Raw genomic sequence first — 24,163 nt, forward strand, 5'->3', positions numbered from 1 at the left:
CCTGAGAGGCATTAGTCAATCGACAATGGTTTCACGGTCATCATTAGACTCTTTTAAATTCCAATTTTTTTAAATGTCTTGGGCAAATGAGTTTGTTGGTGAACCAAACTCTAACTACATGCCTTCCTATGTTCTCAACAATCGCTGCTTGCATTCAGCAACGGGGAGAGACTGATGTAAGAATAAGCAGTAATGGTTATTGAGACATATTGCAGAGCGCTAGATCAGAGCGCTCAAAAACCTCCAGAACTAGACTTACTGTTTCCAGTTGCCTGTGCTGTACAGTGATTCATCAGTGTTGTCACGTGATCAGCACACTTGCATTCTCTAAAAGGGACAAGATGCCTCACTTTACCACAACTGCGATATGTAAACTCTGCAGAAAAGACACAGCCAAGTGCCTTTTTTTTGGGAAATAGCTGTATTGTACCATAAGAATAAGAATTTAAATCTCGGAGTCAAAAATCACATTTGTTTACATTTTTGTTAAATGTTTATCTTTTTTCATCTGTTTTTTCCAGCCCTTTGCTCTTTCCTGAACACAAAACATCTATAGTTGAAGGTAAGATGTTGTGGGGTGGGCCTGAATAGAGAAAAAGGCTGGAAAAAGGCAGACGATAGCCATATCCAGTTTTTGACAATCCTGTTTTAGCACTAGCTGCATTGTCATTTACTTGATGGAAATTTCAGCCATTCAGTACAGTTTTCAAATGGCTTTCCAATTGTCTAGCTCTCCAATTCTAACATCAAATTGCCTTTAGTATGTTCCATTTATTTGTTTCCACTCTCCCTGGCATATTATTCCAAACATTCATTGTTCTGCAACTAAAGAGGTTTCTGTTATCCATTTACAATATTTTTTACTAATTTAAATTTGTAGCCTTTGGTCTACTTTTCTAGCTTATGTTGAAGTAATATTTGGAGTATGATTTATCTATACTATTTATTGTTTTATATCCCTTGAAGAGGGATAAATATCCCTTAAACACCTTCTTCCTGGGTTATTGACTTGGTAGAGGTCTTTAAAATTAGAAATGGGATTTAAAATAGATTAGGTTAGATGTGGAGAGAACGTTTCCGCTTTTGGAAGAATCCAAATTAGAGTCTATACATAGGAGAAAGGTACAAATAAATCCAATAGGGAAATAAAAAGAGATTCCTTACTCAGAGGGATTAGAATGTGGACTTTGATACTTCAACAAGTGGCTGAGGCAAATAGATTCTTTAACAGGAAACTTGATGAGTGCATGTGGAAAAAGAGAATAGCAAGTCATGCTGAAAGGGTGAGATGAGATAGATGGAATGGGAAAAGACTTATGTGCAATTAAACACCAGCACAGACAAGTCGGACCAAATGGCCTGTTTGTGTGCTGCATACCCCATGTATTTATAGAGCCTCAAGTTTCTCTAATCCTTTTTATATTTGGACTTGGTCTTCTTGTTCTTCTAAAGTGAAATACCTGCCCTCTCCATTTTAACTATGCTTTTTGTGTCATGATGAGCAAATAGATTTGGGGGATGACCTTTAAGAAACTATCATGAGGATTAGAGCAACATGCTTTGAGGAATAGGTGGCAAGCTGGGTTAAAACACTGTGCTTTAAAACTTGAGACTTCAGTTCATGTCTGCGCAGGCTATTTTTCTTTCCAGTAATCATTGCTGCCTTGAAAGGAAAGCTGACCTATTCAACGATACTTCTGTGATAAATGTTCTTTAGGAAAGACAGTTCAATAAACCATGGAAAGCTTACTATAAGACCAGGATGTTGGTGTGTCCTTGTATTGAAACCAAACTCTTTGAAAAAAGTAATTATTATTACGAGGAAACTAAAACTGTCACCTCCCCTCTGTACAAAGAACTGAACAAGTGATGTTTGATGCATTACATGTGACAAATGATCTTCAGTTTGCTGCCAGCACAACTCAAATTCCAAGGATGAAAGGTTGTGTTCTATCACTGACATACTTGTTTTGAAGCAAACAAACAGCCTGTAAATATCAATGGTGATGGTATAAATGGAAAAATTACCATAATTATGAGTTTAAAGTTTTAAAGGCTTTGAACTTTGATCTCTGGTCAAAAGATTTGGCATGACGAGTCGATTTGTCTAGGGAAGAGTGTGTAGATAGCCTGGATCATGTTGAGATTAAAAAAGAGGAGGTGTTAGGCATCTTGAAGAATATTAAGGTGGATAAGTCCACGGGGCCAGGTGGGATCTACCCCAGAGTACTGAGGGAGGCAATGGAGGAGATTGTTGGGGCCTTGACAGAAATCTTTGTATCCTCACTGGCTATGGGTGAGGTCCTAGAGGACTGGAGAATAGCCAATGTTGTTCCATTGCTTAAGAAGGGTAGCAGGGATAATCCAGGAAATTACAGGCTGGTGAGCCTTATGTCAGTGGTAGGGAAATTATTGGAGAAGATTCTTCGTGACATAAGATGCTACTACCATTAGTGAGAGGCAGCATGGCTTTGTGAAGGGGAGGTCGTGTCTCAGTAACTTGATCGAGTTTTTTGAGGAAGTGACAAAGATGGTTGACAATGCAAGTGCAGTGGATGTTATATACATGGATTTCAGTAAGGCCTTTGACAAGGTCCCTCATGGCAGACTGGTACAGAAGGTAAAGTCACATGGGATCAGAGGTGAGCTGGCAAGATGGATACAGAATCGGCTTGGTCATAGAAGACAGAGGGTAGCAGTGGAAGGGTGCTTTTCTGAATGGAGAGCTGTGACTAGTAGTGTTCCGTAGGGATCAGTGCTGGAACCTTTGCTGTTTGTAGTATGCGTAAATGATTTGGAGGAAAATGTAACTGGGCTAATTAGTAAATTTATTGACGACACTTAAGGTTGGAGGAGTTGCAGATAGTGAAGAGGATTGTCAAAGGATACAACGGGATATAGATCAGTTGGAGACTTGGGCGGAGAAATGGCAGATGGAGTTTAATCCGGACAAATGCGAGTTAATGCATTTTGGAAGGTCTAATACAGGTAGGAATTCTACAGTAAATGGCAGAACCCTTAAGTGCATCGACGGGCAGAGGGATCTAGGTGTACAGGTCCACAGGTCACTGAAAGTGGCAATGCAGGTGGATAAGGTAGTCAGGAAGGCATATGGTATGCTTGCCTTCATTGGCAGGGGTATTGAGTATAAAAGCTGCGAAGTCATTCTGTAGCTGTCTAGAACCTTGGTTAGGCCACACTTGGAATATTATGTGCAATTCTGGTCGCCACATTACCAGAAGGATATGGAGGCGTTGGAGAGGGTGCAGAGGAGGTTTACCGGGATTCTGCCTGGTCTGGAGGTTATTAGCTATGAGGAGAGGTTGAAGAAACTCGGATTGTTCTCAGTAGAGAGACGGAGATTGAGGGGCGACTTGATAGAAGTTTACAAAATTATGAGTGGCATGGACAGAGTAGATAGTCAGAAGCTTTTTCCCAGGGTGGAAGAGTCAATTACTAGGGGACATAGATTAAGGTGAGAGGAGAAAACTTTAGAGGAGATGTGCAGGGCAAGTTTTTTATGCAGAGGGTAGTGAGTGTCTGGAATTCAGTGCCAGAGGCGGTGGTGGAAGCTGGTACGATAGTGGTGTTTAAGAGGCAGCTTGACAAATACATGAATAGGATGGGAATAGAGGGATACGGACCCCAGAAGTGCAAAATGTTTTAGTTTGACAGGCAATATGATCGGCGCAGGCTTGGAGGGTCGGAGGGCCTGTTCCTGTGCTGTACTTTTCTGTGTTCTTTGAGTACACTTTACAATGATGGAAGTTCTGCTGCATTTAATGCTCATGATACAGTGAAATATTTGACATTCTTTTACATTAAGCTGATTAACTTTTTGATTTTCACGCTGCCTCAGAATCTCAGCTAAGGGACAAAAAAGAAACATAACTTTTTCAAATCCCAATGTCCTTTAACTCCAGCTCTTACAGCTGGTTAAGATTCGGCCATACAACCCAGCTGAGATAAAAGCAAAATACTGCAGATGCTGGAAATCCAAAACAAAAACACCTGGAAAAACTCAGGTCTGACAATATGTGTGGAGAGGAACACAGTTAATGTTTCGAGTCTGTATGACCCTTCAACGGAACTAAGGAAAAATAGAAAAGAGGTGAAATATAAACTTTTTTTTTGGGGTGGGGGCGGTGGGAAGGGGGGACAGGTAGAGCTGGACAGAGGGCCAGTGATTTCTGACTTACTTTTTTTTTAAATCACAAAATATTTACACACAAATGAGAGAAGTTACAACCGTCTTTATTGCCTTCATGAATAATGTAACACCCAGTGTCCGCAGAGAGGGAAATAGACTCATCACAAATAATTTAATTCAGTGAGTGCTGACATCCGTGCAGAATTCTGGGAGAACAAGACATCATCATGTATGTTGTTCAGGTGAGTGCAAGCTCCTGCAGATGGTGACATCCATCACATTACATCAGACAATCATTGGTGAATTTAAAGTATCTTTTCTAGTTAAGGCTAAAAATATTTTTGGGCCCAAAAGATGCCACTTACAAGAACATTTGCAAATATTGGACTTAGTATAATGCTCCAATAGCTGAATACTTTATCATTGTCCAGGTTTCAGAATGGAGAACAACCTTTTTCGCAAGTTAATTATATTTCCATTTTTCTTCCATCTTCACTCTTTTTCTCCTTGATGCCTCTCCTTCTGTAAGGAAAATAGAGATTTCCATTTTAAATACATTTCAAATGATCTTTCCCTGATTTGTGCAGAACTGCAATGACAATGGTTTTGAATGTTACTGCTAAGGTTATTTTTGTCAAATTTGCACACATTTCTACAACATTATTTTACCCCATTAATTGCTGGATATTGTTATATGTTAAGGCTTTAGGGAGTTTGTAATTTTATCTTTAATTGATTCAATTGAAGAATAGGTGCGGGCTAAAGGTCCATGTTCACTCTGTTCCCAGAGCAAAATAGGTTGCCTCACAACCATCATATCCCCTGTACCTAATACCTGTCAGCTGCTGCACTAGTGTCAGCACAGTTCAACTGATAGCACTTTGGAGAGACAGTGACACATTGATAATGTCACTAAACCAGTAATCCACAGGCCCAGGCTAATGCTCTAGGGATAGGAGTTCAAATCCCACCATGACAGCTGGGGAATTTAAGTTCAATTAATAAATCTGGAATTGAAAGCTACCCTCAGTAATGGTGACCATGAAACTATCATCAATTGTTGTAAAAACCTATCTGATTCACTAATGGCCTTTAGGGAAGAAAATCTGCTGTCCTTACCTGGTCTAGCCTATGTGACTCCAGACTCTCAGCAATGCAGATTATTCTTAACTGCCTTCTGAAATGGCCCCAGCAAGCCACTCAGCTCAAGGGCAATTAGGGATGGACAATAAATGCTGAAGAATAAAAAAAACTTCTGGCTGTAAGTCAGAAGATTATGGGTTCAAGCCCTATTCAAGGATTTGAGCATATAACACAGACTGACACTTTATACTGAGGGCGTACTGCACTGTCAGGTGTTCCCTCTTTTGGTCGAGACATTATACCGAGGTCCTGCCTGCCCCCTCAGATGGACATAGCAGATCTGTGCTTGAAGAAGAAGGAAACTTTCTCCATTGCCCTGGACGATATTTATCCCTCAACTAACGTCACTGAAACAGATTATCTGGCCATTGTCTCATTGCTATTTGTGGGACCTTGTCCTACATTACAACAGTTACTGCACTTCAAAAGTACTTCATTAGCTGTGAAGCACTTTAGAATGTCCTGATCTTGTGAAAGGTGTTACATAAACATATATCCTTGTTTCTGACATTAATTCTCTAGCAGCCAAAACATTTTTTCTCAATTATTCATTTTATTTCAGAATCTATATTCTATTTCAAATGACCACATGCATTAGTTCCACCCTCCCTTCCAATTATAAAACTCCCCCTCAATCTGTTCCTCATCTGATGCATGCATGTGTGCTCTGCATGAAGGCAGGCCCTTAGCTTATTGTCTGCTGATGCTTCATCATGAGTTGTTTTCTTGGCATTTTTTCTCAGTGGTGGTTTTCCTTATCTGATATAATAGACTAAAGGGAGATACCAAACACGAATTCCATTCATAAAAACAAAAAAACTGCGGATGCTGGAAATCCAAAACAAAAACAGAATTACCTGGAAAAACTCAGCAGGTCTGGCAGCATCGGCGGAGAAGAAAAGAGTTGACGTTTCGAGTCCTCATGACCCTTCGACAGTTCTGTCGAAGGGTCATGAGGACTCGAAACGTCAACTCTTTTCTTCTCCGCCGATGCTGCCAGACCTGCTGAGTTTTTCCAGGTAATTCTGTTTACGAATTCCATTCAGACTGCTTTCAGTAATACAGCTATCAGATATTCAAAAATAATTGCATTATCATATTCTGGTAGTTTAATTGTTTTTATACAGAAGAAGAATACATTGTATTTACACAATGTCCTATCACACCCCAAGGTGCTTGATAAGCAATGAATTGCTTTTAAACTAAAGCCATTGTTGTTATATAGGCTGATGTTGTGTACCAAGGTTTCAGAAAATGAATGAATCACCATGTAATCTATTTTTCTGGATGAATTGAACAAGAAGTGTTATGCAAGAGAACTTCCTGTCCTTTTTCAAATAGTGTCATGAACTTCCACATGTGCTGACAAATGGGTTATGTTTTAAAGAAAACACTTGCATTTTTCTGGTGTATTTAGCAATCTCAGGATGTCCCAAATTGCTTCACAGCCAGTGCAGTTCTTTCTAAGTATAATCTCTGATATTAGGTAGATAAATGCGGCAGCCAATTTGTGCAAAGCAAGGTCCCACAGTTACATCATAGAGTGGCATAAATAACCAGAGAATCTGTTTGTGATGGTGACTAGGAGATAAATACTAGTAACAACATCAGGACAACTTCCCTGCTCTTACTTTGCCAGCCAGCCACCCAAAAATCCTGGAGAAAATTCACTCCTATGTTTCCTATTTGTTTGCTAAAATGCACCAGGCTGATCAAAATTGATGCAGTTCCCATTAATCTCCACTAGACATCTTTCACACATTCAAAATCCTTGAGTATTTACTGAGTAAACCAGCAAGATTGTTAAGAGCCACTTTATTGTTTTTTGCTTGTGCAACAATAATGACAATGAGCTGAAATTAAATCCATTGAGACAGACTTTTTCTCTTAAACGTATGCAGTTATTATCAGGAATTGGTGCTATGTGTTGGTTTACCATCTCACTGTCTGAATGCTGGTTTGTGCATGCAACTGCATATATTATCAAGAGGAAACCCAAGTGGAGGTGAGAAAGTGTCCTGCTCCCTTCTCAAAGCTGGTATTAGAGGCTTGAAAGAGAGGGATCAAAAAATGGAGGTGATAGGTCAATTTTTAAAAAATGTTCTTTTAACAGGTGAATTAAGATCATAAAAAGGTATTTGAAAATGTGTTTTGGTTTAATGAATGTGAAGAGCCATTTTCTCCCTGATAACATTACCTATATGTGACAACGAAATAATTCAATTGGTCATTGTGTTGCATATTTATAAACAAGTGAAAAAAAATTTTGCCAATAGTTTCTAATGGAGCAAGTGTTGTGTATAGCAGTCATGATGCAAGCAAAATATTGTTTGACAATTTACTTTTGTCCAGGATCCAGCTCCAAGATCTTTTGTTGGACACAATTTCTTCAATTCCTCTGTGGAATTAATACTATTCCTCCAGGTGGCGCTGTGAGCTGGCAGAGAAACAGGATTGGTGGGAGAAGTTCCTGCACCAGAAGTCAAAACACTAAGATACTGTCAGTGTAATTTTTTTTTCCAAATTTGAAGTTTTTGCCTCCTTCTCTTGCCCTTCCCATTTTTTTAAAATATATTTTTCTCCCTGCTTGTAATTTACATCTTGTGCCAGGCAGCATTGCTCTGTTATAAGGACAGGTACTTGGGCTCTATTAGTGCTGTCCGCAGCTAGCTGTCATCTTTTTACCGAGGAAGAGGAGTTTGCCAAAGCGACAGTAAAGAAGGAGGTTGTCTGGATACTGGATGCACTAAAAATAAAGAGGTATTCAAAAAGCTGGCTGTACTTCAAGTTGATAAATCATCCAGTCTGAATGGGATGCACACCAGGCTACATTTCTAGATTACAATAGTGATTACTTTTCCAAAGAACTTCATTGGCTGTAAAGTGCTTTGAGAAGTCCAGAAGTCATGAAATGCACGATATAATTGCAAGCCTTTCTTTCTTTCTAGGTTGTTCAAGGAAGTAAGGGTAGAGATTGCAGAGGTGCTGGCCACATCTTCCACTCCCCCTTTGATACAGGGGTGGTACCATTGTAAATGCTAAAGCTTTGTTCAAAAAGGGCAAGCAATGGCAGTCCAGCCACTTTAGCGTTGATTGTAGGGAAGCTTTAAGAAACAATAATCCAGGAAAAAATTAACAGCCACTTGAACAAGCATACGCTAATAATGCAGAGCCAGCATGGATTTGTTTACCATACTTTAGAACCAATTTCCCAACTTGCTAAAAACAAAAAAACTGCGGATGCTGGAAATCCAAAACAAAAACAAAAACAGAATTACCTGGAAAAACTCAGCAGGTCTGGCAGCATCGGCGGAGAAGAAAAGAGTTGACGTTTCGAGTCCTCATGACCCTTCGACAGAACTCGAAGGGTCATGAGGACTCGAAACGTCAACTCTTTTCTTCTCTGCCGATGCTGCCAGACCTGCTGAGTTTTTCCAGGTAATTTTGTTTTTGTTCCCAACTTGCTATACTGTTATACCAGCTCGAATTGAGTAAGCAGGCGTGGGAAAATCGAGTAAGCAGGTAGGCTCTAAACAATGAGACAATCAGTTCAGTAGAGCCCCACCCAAATGTACAAACCATCCTATCCCCACACACACAATAGAATTTCCTAATACAGTGTCCCCATCATTATCCTCCACCTGATCGCAACAACAGTGTACACCTTTTCTATTTATTTTTCCACCCCCATTTGCAGTGACCCCTCAGGACACAGCTGAAATAAAATCAACACCGCACATTTGTGTTTGGGTTTTCTTAGCTAGTGCTTCCTCCTTGTGATGGTCAGTCACTAAACTGTGTGCCTCTTTTAATTGCTTCCCAGTGAGAGAATGCAGTACAGTCACTATCTCTTGGAAATCAGTATCTGTCTCTTGAAATGGATGTCAATGCTATCAATAACTTGAAACAAGATAGGCATGTGAATAAGACTTGAAAAATTTCCTAATGCTTTACGTGTTGCCTTGGTGATGCTGCAGGACCAAGTTGAGATTAAATTCCTTGGTGGTATGCTTTATTTAGGCAAATTCTAAATATCTACTTTTACTATCTATCTGAGCCCTGAAATCTTTTTCCTCACCTACTCACTCACATGACTTATGGAATTAGGGGGTCAACATTCACTTGACCTGTTACCCATCATAAGCACTGTGAAAAATTAGGTAGTTTCCCTTTAACTCCAACAATGGCACTATTCTTCTGTTATAACGTCTGGAGTAATAACTTAAAAACGTTATATTCTGATGAGCCACTCCAGTTCATGTGTTTTTCACCCTTGATTATACAAGGAATTTTTGAATTTTGCAGGTAGTTAATATCTTTTCCACTCTAAGAGCAAGCAGCAGCTCTTTAAGAGCCCTTTCTTCACCAGATATGCTGATCCCACAATCAGAAAGTTCCAGGTGCTTGGGCCAGTCCATTTGTGAATTTCATGAAAAGTATGGCAAAAAGCTGACCTCAGGAATTTCCACAAAGTAAACCATGCAAGCGCAATTTGGAGTCAGTGGCAGTGCACTGGAACCAGTGCCCTTTCTTAGAACAGATATCATGACTGCCATTGTCTACCATCCACAAGATGCACTGCAGCAACTCACCAAGGCACCTTGACAGCACTTCCAAACCCCCAGTCTCTACCTAGGAGAAGAAAGGCATGGGCACATGGGAACACCAACATCTGCACATTTCCTTCTAGGTCACACACCATCCTGACTTGGAACAATATAGCCATTCCTTCACTGTCACTGGGTCAAAATCCTGGAACTTCCTCTCCAATTGCACTATGGGTGTACCTGAGTCACGTATGTTACCTGGGATTAATGAAAGTCATGCAACACCCAATGAAATTATCTGATTACCAGATGACTCCGTTCTTATTTATAATAATTGGTTATGCAGGTATGACAATATATGAAGGCCACACAATGTATATCTGTATGGAACCATGGGAAGCAAAGTCAGAGTCTAAATCAGAGTCTACAGTAAGACTTAATGGGAGGGAAAATAATGAATCCTAACCGATGCCAGAAAATATAACATTAAAGTAATATCTACACAAAATGAATCTAGTTTGTACATCTGCTTTAGACATTAGAACAAACACCTGTGCTTTCATTATTAGACATTGTACAGCCTCAAACAATCTGACTTAGAATCTCAAGCGCAGACACCAGAATTTTTTCTCTACCTCGCTTGCTTTAAATGATTGCTCATTCAACCTACGGTTGACCACTGAATCATCTACTCTTCTCTTGTTGCCTGATATTTGCTTTAGTTTCAGCATTTGAAATAAAGCAACAAAAAAATCAACCATCAGCAAAAGAAAACAACTGCAAGACTATTCATCTTTTTAAACCAGTGGTTAGCTATACCACATACCCACTGGAAAGTCCCAGGCATAGATTCCTCTGCGTGATTGACTTTCAGTTTGTCTGCACCCTATTCTGTGCTGTGTTCACTGTAGTTTACCACCTGTATGTCAGTAAAAGATTGTGTATCACTTCCATCGCTTAACTATAATGTTAAGATACCTGATGGTCATATGTTTTTATACAGAGTCAAAAAATGCTTCAATATCTTAGTGATTGGGTAAGTTCCTTTACTGGACTGATGTCAGCCAACATTTCAATGAGTTGTTTATTAATAACAACAACATCCCAAGGCACATCGCAGGAGCATTGCAAAACAAAATATGGTAGCATGTAACATAAGGAGATGTTAGGTCCGATGATCAAAAGCTTGATCGAAGAGGTAGGTTTGGGAGTGTCCTAAAGGAGGAAGGTGAAGCAGAGAGGTGTAGGGAGAGTATTTCAGAGCTTTGGGCGTAGGCAACTGAAAGTGCAGCCACCAAAAGGTGGAGCAATTAAAATCGGGGTGCTCAAGAAGCTATGTTTAGACAAATACAGATATCTTGGGAGGGTTGTGGGGCTGGAGGAGATTACAGAGAAAGGGGGCAGGAAAGGCCATGGAGGGATTTGAAAACGAGGAAAAATTAAAAATTTTTAAAACTAAGATGTTATTTGATCAGGAGTCACTATAGGTCAGCGAGTACTGAGGAGATAGGGGAGTGGTGTTTTTGCAAGTTAAGACATTGGCAGCAGAGTTTTGGATGAGCCAAGTTTACAAAGGATAGAATATGGGAGATCAGCCAGGAAGGGAAAGAATTAACCTTATCATTCATCTAGACTTGAAGCTATGCCAAAGCATGTATCTCTAGAGAGTTCAAACTCTAAACCACAGAGTATCAGTTTGCCTATACAGCTGCGTATAAAAAAAAATTCCCAGCACTTGGTTGTATATCATGTTCTGCAAAGTCATTTGAAAGCACCTGAAAACATAACCCTGTGATAATTACTATTTTTCTTGGAGATGGAGTGTGCTATCCTCCATTCTCCTTCAGTATACCTAGTTGCCCATGGAGTGTCCATTGACACCACTGCAAATGAATGAAGGGCGCGGTGGGATTTATGGCAGGATTTTCAGCATGTTACACAGTTTATTTACTCAACAAACAAGAAAACAAACAAAATTTCCCAATCAGCTCCATTCTGATGGTGTAGCTGTGCGCAGCCTTTCTCCATAGTGCTATGAGGAAATGGGCACACAACTTCTTCTGGAGATCATAACTAATTGTGTACAGACTTTTCGTTTGAAATAGACCGAAGTGGTTTCTGTTATATATTTTAATGTGCTCTTTTCATGTATCTGTTTGGTGAACTGGTGGGAGGAACTATTTTGATCAGATAATATTGTACACAAATCCCTCCATGGCCTTTCCTGCCCCCTTTCTCTGCAATCTCCTCCAGCCCCACGACCCACCAAGATACCTGCATTCGTCTAAATCTAGTCTCTTGAGCACCCAGATTTTAATAGCTCCACCTTTTGGTGGCTGCACCTTCAGTTGCCTAAGCCCTAAGCTCTGAAAAACTCTCCCTACACCTCTCAGAGCAATCTACACAGGAGAGTGGAGAAGAAGTACTATTACAATTCCAGTAACTTTTCCAGAATTCCAGTAAAGGCTGGCTTGAGTGAAATTGACTGAATGAGCAGAGTACAAATGTTTCACTAAATAGTTCCTTTTACAACAGCAATGTGGAAATTTGCCATTCTTCTTACCATGTCTTTGCTCACATAGGCTCATACAACAGATGTGTGCATAAGGTCTAAAGGTCATAAAGCAAAAATGGATGTGGGGATGTCAGGACAGCTGAAACTACCAGATGCAAAGGTACCAAGTAGACGTTCCAAGTTAAAAGAATTAAAGCTGTACTGTAATTTTAATTCTCACAATGCAGTGTACATTTTAGTTTAAGGGTAACAATTAAATATCTTCTCAATTCTATGTTCACTGTTCTACTTGTGTTAGAATGGTCCCATGTACTGCGCAGCTTGTATTCTGCATCCCTCCTCAGTGAAGGAGATGGTATCCTGGTTTGTCTTACAACTCTGGAAATTTGACCTTGAAATTCAGAAACCTGTTAGAAAATCACATTGCAGAAGTAGTTTTCTGTCAGTCTTAGCCTGTCTCCCAATGGATGCAAGTTTACTACATGCAACTAATTTGACAGTAATTTGGTTTTCTCACCTTGGAATAACCTGTTTTGACATTGTGAATGATATAAGACAATACAATGAAGATACTGGGTTTCTTGTTAAAGCTTTAATGTGTTGGTCACGTAACGTGCCCTCCCTGATGTAGTAGCTAACTAGAGCCATAACGTCAAACTGCTTGGTACTCAAAGTGAAAATAATGGAATATAAGTATCATTTTTTCTACTTATTAACAGATCAATGAACTTCTTTGCAGCTTGATGAGTCTGAAGACAAAGGTTATAAAAAGAAGAACGGCTGCTGTTTCAGAGCAGTAGGGTGTAAGTTTAAGGTAAAAACACGCTTGAAATATCTCAATAGAACATTACAGAAATGCTATTTTTCAAAATCCCATCTTGAGAGCACAATGCCAAAACTGCTGGTTGTGCTGCTTGCATTGTCACATAAAATATTTCATACAGGCATGAGTTTCAGCCTTGCAAATGTGTCTATCGAACCTCTTCCATCAAGGCTGCCCAGGGAATGAAGGATAAAACTCTGCTTTGTGCCTGTGCAGAATTTGTTTTGTTGCAATGGTTGGCTTCAATCAGGATGAAACTTGAGAGTTTTGGGAAACAGAACACAGCTGGAGAAGACTTTGCAAGGTGCCAATGGTTGGCATGGGCCTGTTTGCTGCAGAAATAGCCTTTTATTGTTTGGATCTACAGTTTATGCAAATACATCCATCAGATGTATCATATTTTGTGGGTATGAAATCCTTTGCTATGCACAGTTTTGTCCTTCAGTTCTTATACATTTCAAATTTTAACAACGATCACCATTTAAAAACACAGAGCCCATAAAAAGTAAACAGGAATGTTGTTTGTGTATTCATGCACTTTACATTTTTGTACCTTGTGACTTTATGGTTCTTATAATATTCAGTCATATTTGCTCATTAGATAAATTAATATTTTCCATGCTCATGAAGTAATTTGTATATTGTATATTTCCGTGCTAGATTGATGTGACTATTGGTGTTTCTGCATTGTACTAACAGTTATTTCTTCTTTTTTCACAGTAATTGAAATTATTTTTATAGTTTTAAAAAAAATCCCAGCAGAATGTGGGTGAAACCAGGACTTTCTGCCACATCATGGGAGGAAAGAATCTGCTGTATGAATTCTGATAAATACACTGGGGACTGTTCATATTCCAAGCAGAGGAGGGTGCTGAGAAAGTCCAGAACTTTTTATTGGGGGGGGCAGGGCGGTGAATCTATTACTAACAAAGGAAGCACAAACACAGAAGGGACTGAGTAAATTTCAGAATATGTAGTGACATGATTCATGTAATTGAAATCTCCTCTAAGCTCTGACCACTTCTAATTTCCAGAGAAATATATTGAGCAAATTAATATAAATGCAGGAAATTCAAGGAAGAATGATAGCAAGGCCTTATTCTTGAGAAAGCCATTGCCAACAAGAGAATAGCATTTTGCATGCAAGCATCATTGTACCCTCCTTAATTATTCTCATTTGCACACCAGCCCATTTCTCTTAAATCACCACTCCCAGAACCCACCGTGCCACTCACCAATTTTCCCTTTGATGCTGGATTATTCTCCTATCTAAATCAATCACAGATATCCTGTATCTGCAACTGTAATAACTGTTATCTTCCTGTGCCACTCACCTGCTCTACATGCGCCACCAGACAATGGCAGGTATGAGGTATTGGAGCAGGTGGCGATATCATACGAAGGGAATATGGAGTTTGGTAGCACTAGATTGTGAGGGTGTATACATCAAATTATGAAGGACAAGAAGAGTATTAAATCTGTGCCCTATATCCCACTGCTTTTGTGGGAACATCTTCCCGCTGCTCTGAACCCTGATCCCACATAGTACTAGCCACTAAGTGCATGCCCCACCACCCAAACCCCTGTTGTCCAGCCAAATCCAAGGCATCTTTAGCATAATAAAATGTCTCAAAGCATTTCACAGAGGCATATGGCACTGAGTCACATAAGGAGATATTATGGAAAATGACAAAAATCTTAGTTAATGAGGTACTTTTTTTCAGGAGTGTTTTAAAGGAGGAAAGTCAGGGAAAGAGGCAAGAGTTTTAGGGAGAGAATTCCAGAGCTTAGGGCCTTGGCAGCTGAAGACATGGATACCAATGCTTAAGTGATTAAAATAGGAGTTGGTCAAGAGGCCAGAATTAGAGGAGCACAGATATCTTCATTGTGGGGCTGAAGGAGATTGCAAAGATCAGCAGAGGCAAGGTCATGGAGGGATTTGAAATCAAGGATGGCAGTTTTAAGGTGTTAATTTGAAAGCCAGTATAAGTCATTACAATTTACTCCATCCATTTGTGAGATGTCCAGGCCCTCTCCCTAGTCACTTCAAATCTCAGGAGCCCCTGAGCTGTGCTACTAAATGCAGGACTCTCACTCCAGTGTACAAAACACTGACGTGTTCCCTGTACATGCCAAATTCCACGATCTTTGTCTTCCCACTAGGTCCAAGAAGCTTTCCCCAACAAAGACTTGAGCCATTCCCTACCATTGCCGTAAATCTTAGGTACAACATAAAGCTGACGCCATTTTCTGTTCTAGGGAGGGAAATCGAAGATTCAGGAACACGAGGCTGGAGCTGTTAAACAGCACCTTAATCTTTTAATGGGTGAAGTCATGAAGCTGAATCAGAAAGCAATTTCTACCAATCTGCCACCAGATATATCAATAACTTTAACACAAATGGAGGCAGAAGCTAGCAAGGTCCAACTGAGGACCACAGCCTTTCAGAAGGACCACCAAATAAATGAAGTGTGCAAAGAACTGCAAGAGTTCTGCAAGCTCATGGATGAAACAAAACAGTGTGTCACAATTGTTGAGACTAAATTGACTGCATTGGATGACAGGCTGACGGCATTGCCAAGGGAGATTAACAAGTGCTCAAAGATTGCTACTACTTTAAATAGCCAAATAGAGCTCAATAGCCAACAGATTACTGATGTGGAAGACAAGGTTAGTTGATTCATTTAATTCCTTCATTTTAATGGGATTCATTTTGTATAGAAACCTTGTGTGACAGCTTAAATGAACAACCATTGACTTTGGTTACACATTATTTCTTTGATATTTGCTCTGTGCCATTTTAACTATTTATTGTATTATAGTGTGCCTATTTATTGTCATATTTTGTTTTGAAAATAGTATATCAATATGAAAAATATGACATTGCTGGTGCTTTGGGTCCATAAAATTTCAGCCAATCCAGTTGTAGAATATTCCATTTAGCAGAACTGTTTTCCATTTGGTTTTTGTCTCCCCCCTGCCCACATGCACCTGGATCAATACCATCCTTGGCTGAGAAGGCAAAAGGTACTGTAATTGGTTAGTCTGCCAAAAGACATTATTTTACGGTGTGAAAGAAGGAATCCCTCCCTGACCAGTTTTTCATTCCTTTTCCAAGTGGTTAAGCCAAGAAAAATATTACTCTTTCTGTAATACTTCCAACCATTTTTTTCAAGCCTCATGTAGCAACCAAAGATTCAAGGGCACACTGGCTAAAGACTTAACTTCCCCCTAAAACCTTCCTGAAAAGCTCATCATCATGGTTCTATAACATACAGAATGATGAAGCAAGAGTAGAGCAGCGGGATTAGTTTTGGATTACTCTCAAAGAGGTAACACTGGCATGATAGACCAATTACGTCCTTCTACAGTTCTAATTGGTACTGCAGAGAAAATGGAAACAAAATCTCTATTTGATAGTTCTTAGTTGGTAGTGATATTTTAATAATTTTTCTATTTAATGTACTCAACTGTTTCATATTACAGTAATACAATTAATAAAAAATAATTAACTGCTCTGATTCAATGAAAATTTTCTCTAACAATGATCTTTTTTGATATTATGGCTCCATAAAGCTAACAAATGTTGAGTCGAGACTGCGTCGAACAGAGCAGGTTATGGAAGAGACGACAGCACAAATGATGGCACTGGAAACAATGACACAAACTGGCATATTTATCTGGAAAATTCCACAAATTAAAAAAAGGTTGCAAGAAGCAATCGATGGAACAACACCTTACTTGGATTCCAGTGGTATGACTATTACATCAATTTCTGTAGCGCATCTGACAATCCTAGTTAGTTCTAATTGTTTTACTTTATTGCATCTATTTTCAGTAACTATCTCTTCAATCTTCTTCCTCTGGATACCCTCTGGTACCTTACTAAAATAACCAAGTGAACCTGAACAGGCAATTTGATCGTGGGATAGTATCATAGCTGAGTCCATTCCTGTCTTCAATCAGTTCTTAAACATAGATATTTGAAGCAGAAATAAAGCACTATGAAGAGGAGAGAGCAGGACAGTGAGTTTATTTTGGATTGTTATACCACAAACACAATGGATCAAATTAACTCCTGTGCTATAAATTTATGTGGTTCTTCTTTGTGTACTTCCAGCAGGGGTCACTGGACAACAATCAGGAGTGATATTATTCCCCATAATGCAGGATGCTTAAGCCCAATTGTACTGTTGAGATTAGCTAATTTTGTTGTTTGTTTCAAACAAAGATCCATCCTACATTCAGTTGAAAGGTTTTCTTTCGTAAATTAATGATTTTCTAGGTTTATTTGTGTGGTGAGCTTCAGCAAATATTAATAAGCTCTCAAGGAACAACTTTCCCCCTGTCCTAATTTCCAAAACATAGGATAACACTTGTTGCATAAAATGTTCTCTATTTATGTTCTTAGTATCTATCCTGTGGCATTTCCCAAAGAATCAGAGCATATGCTATATAGAGGTATTATATCATGTAATGTATAAAATATTACTTTCAAGTCTACTTGTTGACTGAATGAAATTGTCTTTCCTTATGCTTTGGAGATCAAATTCTTTGAGTTTTGATTTTGCAGCAAAAACTTCAGATCAATGGACTAGAAGATTATTAAATGTTTCTTTACATATGCACCAAATTTTGATCTCTTACCTTTTGAAAATAAATGACAGGAATATTGTAGGGAAGAAATATCAGAAGTTGGAGGTATTTAGCTCCTGTTTAGGGGCATGAATGTACTAGTTGGTCATTTCCGGTTATTTTTCTTACATATTTAATGCTCTGAGATAGAACTGGACGATGGTAGCACTGGAGGAGGCTGGGATATGCAGATGGTGGAGTTCTGGGATTTGCTAGGACTTTGATCAAGATGCTAAGGCTTTACAGTATAACTGACAGGCCTCAACCTAAGACCTGAGAACTGCTCTGGTCTCATTTCTTCATCTGTCATGGTATCTCCTCAGGGGACAGTCCTGAATGTTGGAAGCACTAAGGAAGATGATTATGAGTTTTGTTTGTGCTTTAATAGAGCCCAGACGTTTTGAGCCACTAAGGGACGTGTCATATTTGGATGCAGAACAGATAAGATGTTTTCACAAAAACACCCAAAATTCAGGTTAAAATGGCAGAGACTTGGTGATTTGTCATGACACCACCTAGTGGCCAGAGCCCTGCAACTGCAGTTGACCACAAATGTTGACTTAGCTCTTGTCATTATAAAAATGTTGGCACTGATGTAGGATTCTGCTATAACAATGCTGACTTAAAAGTGTGACCAAAAATAATGACAAAGTAAGCTTAAAGTGGGCAGGAAAAGTGCACCAAATGCAAGACTTTTGCTATATATTAGATAAATATAGATAGCAACAAAATATACTCTAGGAAGCCAAATACAGAAACCCAATTTCTGATGGATAGAAATTTGATGACCTCGTACAGCCTCTGAGATGTTTCCGAAGAGCATACTGATTCCAAAGACCCAGTTTTAAAATGTCTCAGTCCTCGTTGCTATCAGTGATGATAATATCTTGTTGAATTGCAGAAATTCTAATAGCTGGGAGAACCAGCATTTATTGCATGATGAAACAGTTTTAATAACTAAGCAGTACCACACAATGTTCCAACAGATAGTTCACTGTATTTATGTAATGTTCATCCTTCCTTATATACTTGATATTGCTTAAATTGAATAGCCTATTTTAAAAATTGTTTAATTTCTGTTTTTCATAATCTAAATCATCAAATTAGAAATGCAGACTGTTTGTTGCTCTGCTGATAGAGCATGGTTCCAGCAAAATGCAACCTGCATAAGAAGTCTTGTATTTAGTCTTTGTTTGGCAACAAATTTGCCAAATCAAACAAAAAATGTATTGAGACTATTATTGCTAAAACCATGTGTTGTAGACAACAGGTTTAAAATCTCATTCAAGACATATTTTAAATCATTGACATGATTATACTTTTTTATATTTTCTAAAAAGTATAAATCCTATATTATTCATTGGCTCATATTTGGGTTTTGCCAACTGTACTTTTGTGATCAAGCAAAGAGTGAATATTTCTCAGGTCCCTACCAATTTTGTTCTGCAACCTATCAATAGCTGCCGTGGCTCAGCAACCCAGAGATAACTCTCCTGGGCCTTGCCACTTCACAGCACTGCAATTTGGTGCTCAAATGTTCTGTATCATTCAGAACCAAAGCCAAAAAGTAAAGAAAATGAATTTCCAGAGCTGCTGCATCAAATATTTATTTTTCCAGCTCAGCAGGTTTAATTTTACAGAGTTTTGCACATCATTGATAAACCAGTTAAAAGTCAGTTGTCCTTATTAGCCAAATTGCATCTGAATCTTAAGTTACCTCCGATACGCTGGCAATGCAGAATGCAGGCCTCCTAAAGGAAGAGTATCAAGACACCTGCTATTTCACTGCACCTAAAACAGTGGTTCATCCCCCGCATCCCATATATTCAAGGCTTTGGACTCAATCTTATTCTTTTTGCATCTGCCTGGAGACACAGTTTTGTTTATGTTCAGCTGGGCAAAGCATTGAAAATTTGCAGAACTGTCAAGAACAACATGTCCCTGCGGAGTGAAAAGGTGGGTGTTGTTTCCTTCCTGTAAAAGGAAAAGAGAGAGGATCTTATTTATATTTAGTCAAAGTTGCTGTTAAAAAGATTAATCTGGTCATATTTGAATGTCACCCGTACGAAAAGTATAATTTTAAAAAATATGTTGCCAATACTCTGCTTTTTGAAGCAGTGTGTGTAATGGTGTGATCTCATTCTGATGATTAATATAACTGCCAAGAGGCACCTGAGTGCAATATTAATGTGCTATTTCATGGCACAATGTAAAAGAGATGTGACTGTTGGGATGAAAATGGGTTATTTTTGTTATACCAAGTGCTGGTCATTAAATGTAGTAATTGGTTGTGAATGATGAACAATATATGAACACATTGGAATGCTGTAGGTTTCTCTCAGCAACCTAGTGATGAGAACTGTTCACAAAATTTAGCAAACCTTTTAAAATGAAACTGCATTAGTAATGACCAAGGGATGTCCCTGTTCCCGTATATGAAACAAACCCACCTACATTATAGATGTATTGATCAGAAATGTCATTACCGTGCGTCACCACATTTTCTCCGCACCATAAATATTCAAATTGAAATTGTTGCAGTTTGTTTTTACAGATTAGTAGTTACTGATGGCATTGCTTATGGTGAGTGGGAGAATATATCAATAGAGGTATTTTGCCACGCAGGGCATAACATACTGCTTCCATCACACCACTGGCACCCACTTGTGGCTGGGCCTTATCACTTCCATTCATGAGGGAAAGAAAATTGCAGAATGTGATAGAATAACAATAGAAAATGTGATCTTACTGAATGGTGGAGCAAGCTCCAAGGGCGGCATGGTCTACTCCAGCTCCTATTTTCTACGTTCTTATATGTCTGCATTTATTTACAGTATTCTCCATTACTTTTGCAGAATTTTACTTTTGCAAATATGGGTATAAGATGTGCCTTCGAATATATCTGGATGGCCATGAAGAAGCTCAAGGAACGTACATTTCACTTTATTACATTTTGCTCAAGGGGCAATATGATGCTTTGATTCAGTGGCCTTTTAAACAAAATGTAAGGAAACATTGGAACCACAAGTTTTTTCTGCAAACTAGAGCAGTGAAATTCCTCCATATTCTTGTACTTACTTTTGCTAGGATTATTAGCAGGAAGAATTTCACTCGTCATTTGTTTTAAACATCGCTTTGAATAGCATTATTTGTGAAAATATATTATGGCTTACAAATTCAAGGGTTCCCCACCAATTTTTCAGATGCAAACCAAGTATCTAAAATTCCAATATCGTTGCTAGTGCATGTTCCTATGACATACTGCCTACCATATTGGCAAAGGCAGAGAAATAAGTACCCAGTGGCCGTGCCTAAAACTGGCATTAGGCTGTTTGCATATGCCTGGTCCTGGGAGCAAAGGGGTTCTTTTCATCCTGTGAGCCAGGAAACTGGGGCATTTTCTCCTGTAGAATTGCATTCATACTATAGATATGGAATTGATAAAAAGCAGTGTCATGTGGCAATGAGTGCTGATTATGAGGCCTTGAATCCTCCTGCTATGGCATGGCAACTCCTAGCACCAGGTCCCAAATCTCACATTTAGAAACACTGTCTTACAGAATGTGCAGCTGACTGCACTAGACGCCATTACAGCTACACTCATGAAAGAGGAAACAACAACATTGGTATTTATTTTGCGTTTAATAGTAAGGAACCACATGCCAAGCGATAAAGGACAGGATTAAGATGGACAATGAGAATTTGATTTGAAGAGATTAGTTTTAAGGTTTTTTAAAAAGATGGATAGGGATGGAGAAGTTTACAAAGAAAGTTCCAGGGAGTCAGACCAATGTACAAGGCTGAAGCAATGGTAAATCATATTAGTAATGCACGACAGAAGGGATGGATTTTTGAGTAAGGGATGATGATAGTGGGATATTGTGGGAAGAACAGTGTGCCTGGGAAAAGGGAGCAAGAAAGAATCCAAAATGTTTGCTTGAGGTAGCAAATCATCTATTGCAGTACAAGATCATATTGCAACACCTAATTTGTCACCCAAGTGGAACATCTACATACACCCAGATGCCAACCAGTGGCACAATACTTGTGACTCAATGCCTCGATAAGACGATGGCCTCCATTGCCCTCAGCCGGGAGAATGGGGTTGAGAAACTTATCAGCCATGATTGAATGGCGGAGCAGACTCGATAGGCCAAACAGCCTAATTTCTGCTCCTATGGTCTTATGGACTCAGCATTTTCTGGCATGTATTTACTATATAACAGTAACTTAAATGTGGTCCAACAAGAGTTTGAGCTCACATTGTGTCTTCCTGCTTTTTTGTCAGGTGAAACTTGCTATACTAAACCTAAATGATCGACAACGGTCCATTCTGAAGATCTACATTCCAAGTGAACAGGACGCTGCTTTACAAAGACCTGTAGAAAGTATGAATGCACCGCGTGGATTCCCCATGTTTGCAACTTCATCTGAATTTAATCAGCGCTTCTCTGAGTTTGTGATGGGTGATGAAATGTTTGTAGGTGCTGAGGTCATCCTGTAAATTGATTATAATGTTCAACATTGGAAGCAGTCCATGAGTTTGATGTAAGGTGACACAGTTAGTACTTAGCACTACACAGGTTACAGCATGTAACTTTGCCACCTGCTCCTTTGCCATTGTAGGATAATGTTAAACTTAATGATCAGGATATATTCACAGAAAATTAAGAAGACATTTAACAAAGACATTTTTCTTTAAAAAGGATGACGTTGGGAAGAAAAATGTATTGATAATATTGTATTATCAGTATGATGTGTTCTCTTAAAAAAAAACTTTGGGGAGGCCCATGGTATCCTTGTGGTATGCTCTTCCTGGACCACCATTCTGAGCTTTGATTGTTCCTGATCCTCCTGTTCCTTTTTGCTTACATTGCTGGGACCATTTCAGTGATCACCTGGCAGCAGCCTCCCTACCACTCCCACAATGTCCGTCATTCCTGCCAGCTTCGGAATTAAAATCTCCCGTACTTCACAGGTGGTGTGCTTGCTTCAGTTCCTGCACTCCTGACTCCCACTTCAAGTTAAAATCAACCCCTTCAGCATTGTACTGAGAAGGTGTTACAACGTCAGATATTCAATCCTTCAAATGAGATATTAAGATACAAGACCAGTCTGCCTGTTTGAGAGGGCACTAAAGGACTCATGACATTACTTTAACAAGACCAGGGAGCAATGTTAACCAGGAAAGCTCCCTTAAGCACCATCACAAGAAAACAGATTAGTTCTTCATGCCATTGCTGTTTTTGGGATTTTTTTTGTGAACAGTATTTGCAAGCATATGTTGTCACTGCACTGTGTTTTGAGCACATCCGAAAGACATGATAAGGTGCTATATAATGTGCTATATTTTTATGACAATATAATGTTACTTAAATCGCACACTTCAACAATAATTCATGCAAATATGGCACAAATACTTTTGAAAAATGAGACCTTCATTCTTTGTTGAATTAATTCAGGGGATGTACATATTGTCGATGGCTCTTTGTTTTGGTGTTTTTGTTTTTCCTTATCTAACTGAGTTACCGCATGTTGTTCTCATGCTGATATCAACAGCACCAATTTCAACAGTTTGAAGAATAACTCTAAAAACATAATTTTCAGATATAGGTTTTTACAAACCATAAAGTGTTTTAATTACAATTGTGATAAGCTTTCCATATGCTACAGCTGGACAATTCTATACAGTAGCAATAAAAACATATTAAATTCAGGACAAAAACAAAAACAGAATTACCTGGAAAAACTCAGCAGGTCTGGCAGCATCGGCGGAGAAGAAGAGTTGACGTTTCAAGTCCTCATGACCCTTCGACAGAACTTGAGTTCGAGTCCTGGACTCGAACTCAAGTTCTGTCGAAGGGTCATGAGGACTCGAAACGTCAACTCTTCTCCGCCGATGCTGCCAGACCTGCTGAGTTTTTCCAGGTAATTCTGTTTTTGTTTTTGTTTTGGATTTCCAGCATCCGCAGTTTTTTTGTTTTTATCTCTGTATTAAATTCAGGATGTCACCAGTCTTGAGGGTTATTTGTTTATTTCTCATCAATTGTTCTTGGTCACCATGGTTTCAAAAATTACTTCATTTCAGAATGATTTCACATTCTTGTTTGACAGTTGTGTTTTAGAATTAGGACTGTGCACTTTAAAATGCTAGTCAGTGCACTTTCTGCTTTTGAGTTGACCTGTACATATAATAGGATATAAGCTAATTCTCAGACAATCATAATCTATTTTCTTATCTAAAATTCAACAAACCAATAGCAATTACTATGTATTAAAAAATTGCTGGAAATACTCAGCAGATCAGGCAGCATCTGTGGAGAGAAATAGAGTTAGTATTTTAGGCCAAG

The 24,163-nt window shown here is 39.0% G+C and overlaps 1 protein-coding gene across 1 annotated transcript; it reads left to right on the plus strand.

Annotated features, from left to right (window-relative positions):
- Nucleotides 1-7,983: 7,983 nt before the first annotated feature.
- On the plus strand, nt 7,984-23,529 carry LOC121280831 (TNF receptor-associated factor 1-like). Its single transcript, XM_041193107.1, has 7 exons — nt 7,984-8,053; nt 12,423-12,515; nt 13,095-13,169; nt 15,438-15,848; nt 16,755-16,932; nt 20,669-20,817; nt 22,102-23,529. The coding sequence occupies exons 2-7, from the start codon at nt 12,471-12,473 to the stop codon at nt 22,315-22,317; spliced, it is 1,074 nt and encodes a 357-aa protein (XP_041049041.1). The 5' UTR covers nt 7,984-8,053; nt 12,423-12,470; the 3' UTR covers nt 22,318-23,529.
- Nucleotides 23,530-24,163: the final 634 nt, after the last annotated feature.

The sequence above is a fragment of the Carcharodon carcharias genome, chromosome 8, assembly GCF_017639515.1.
Source record: "Carcharodon carcharias isolate sCarCar2 chromosome 8, sCarCar2.pri, whole genome shotgun sequence".
Classification (NCBI taxonomy): Eukaryota; Metazoa; Chordata; class Chondrichthyes; order Lamniformes; family Lamnidae; genus Carcharodon; species Carcharodon carcharias.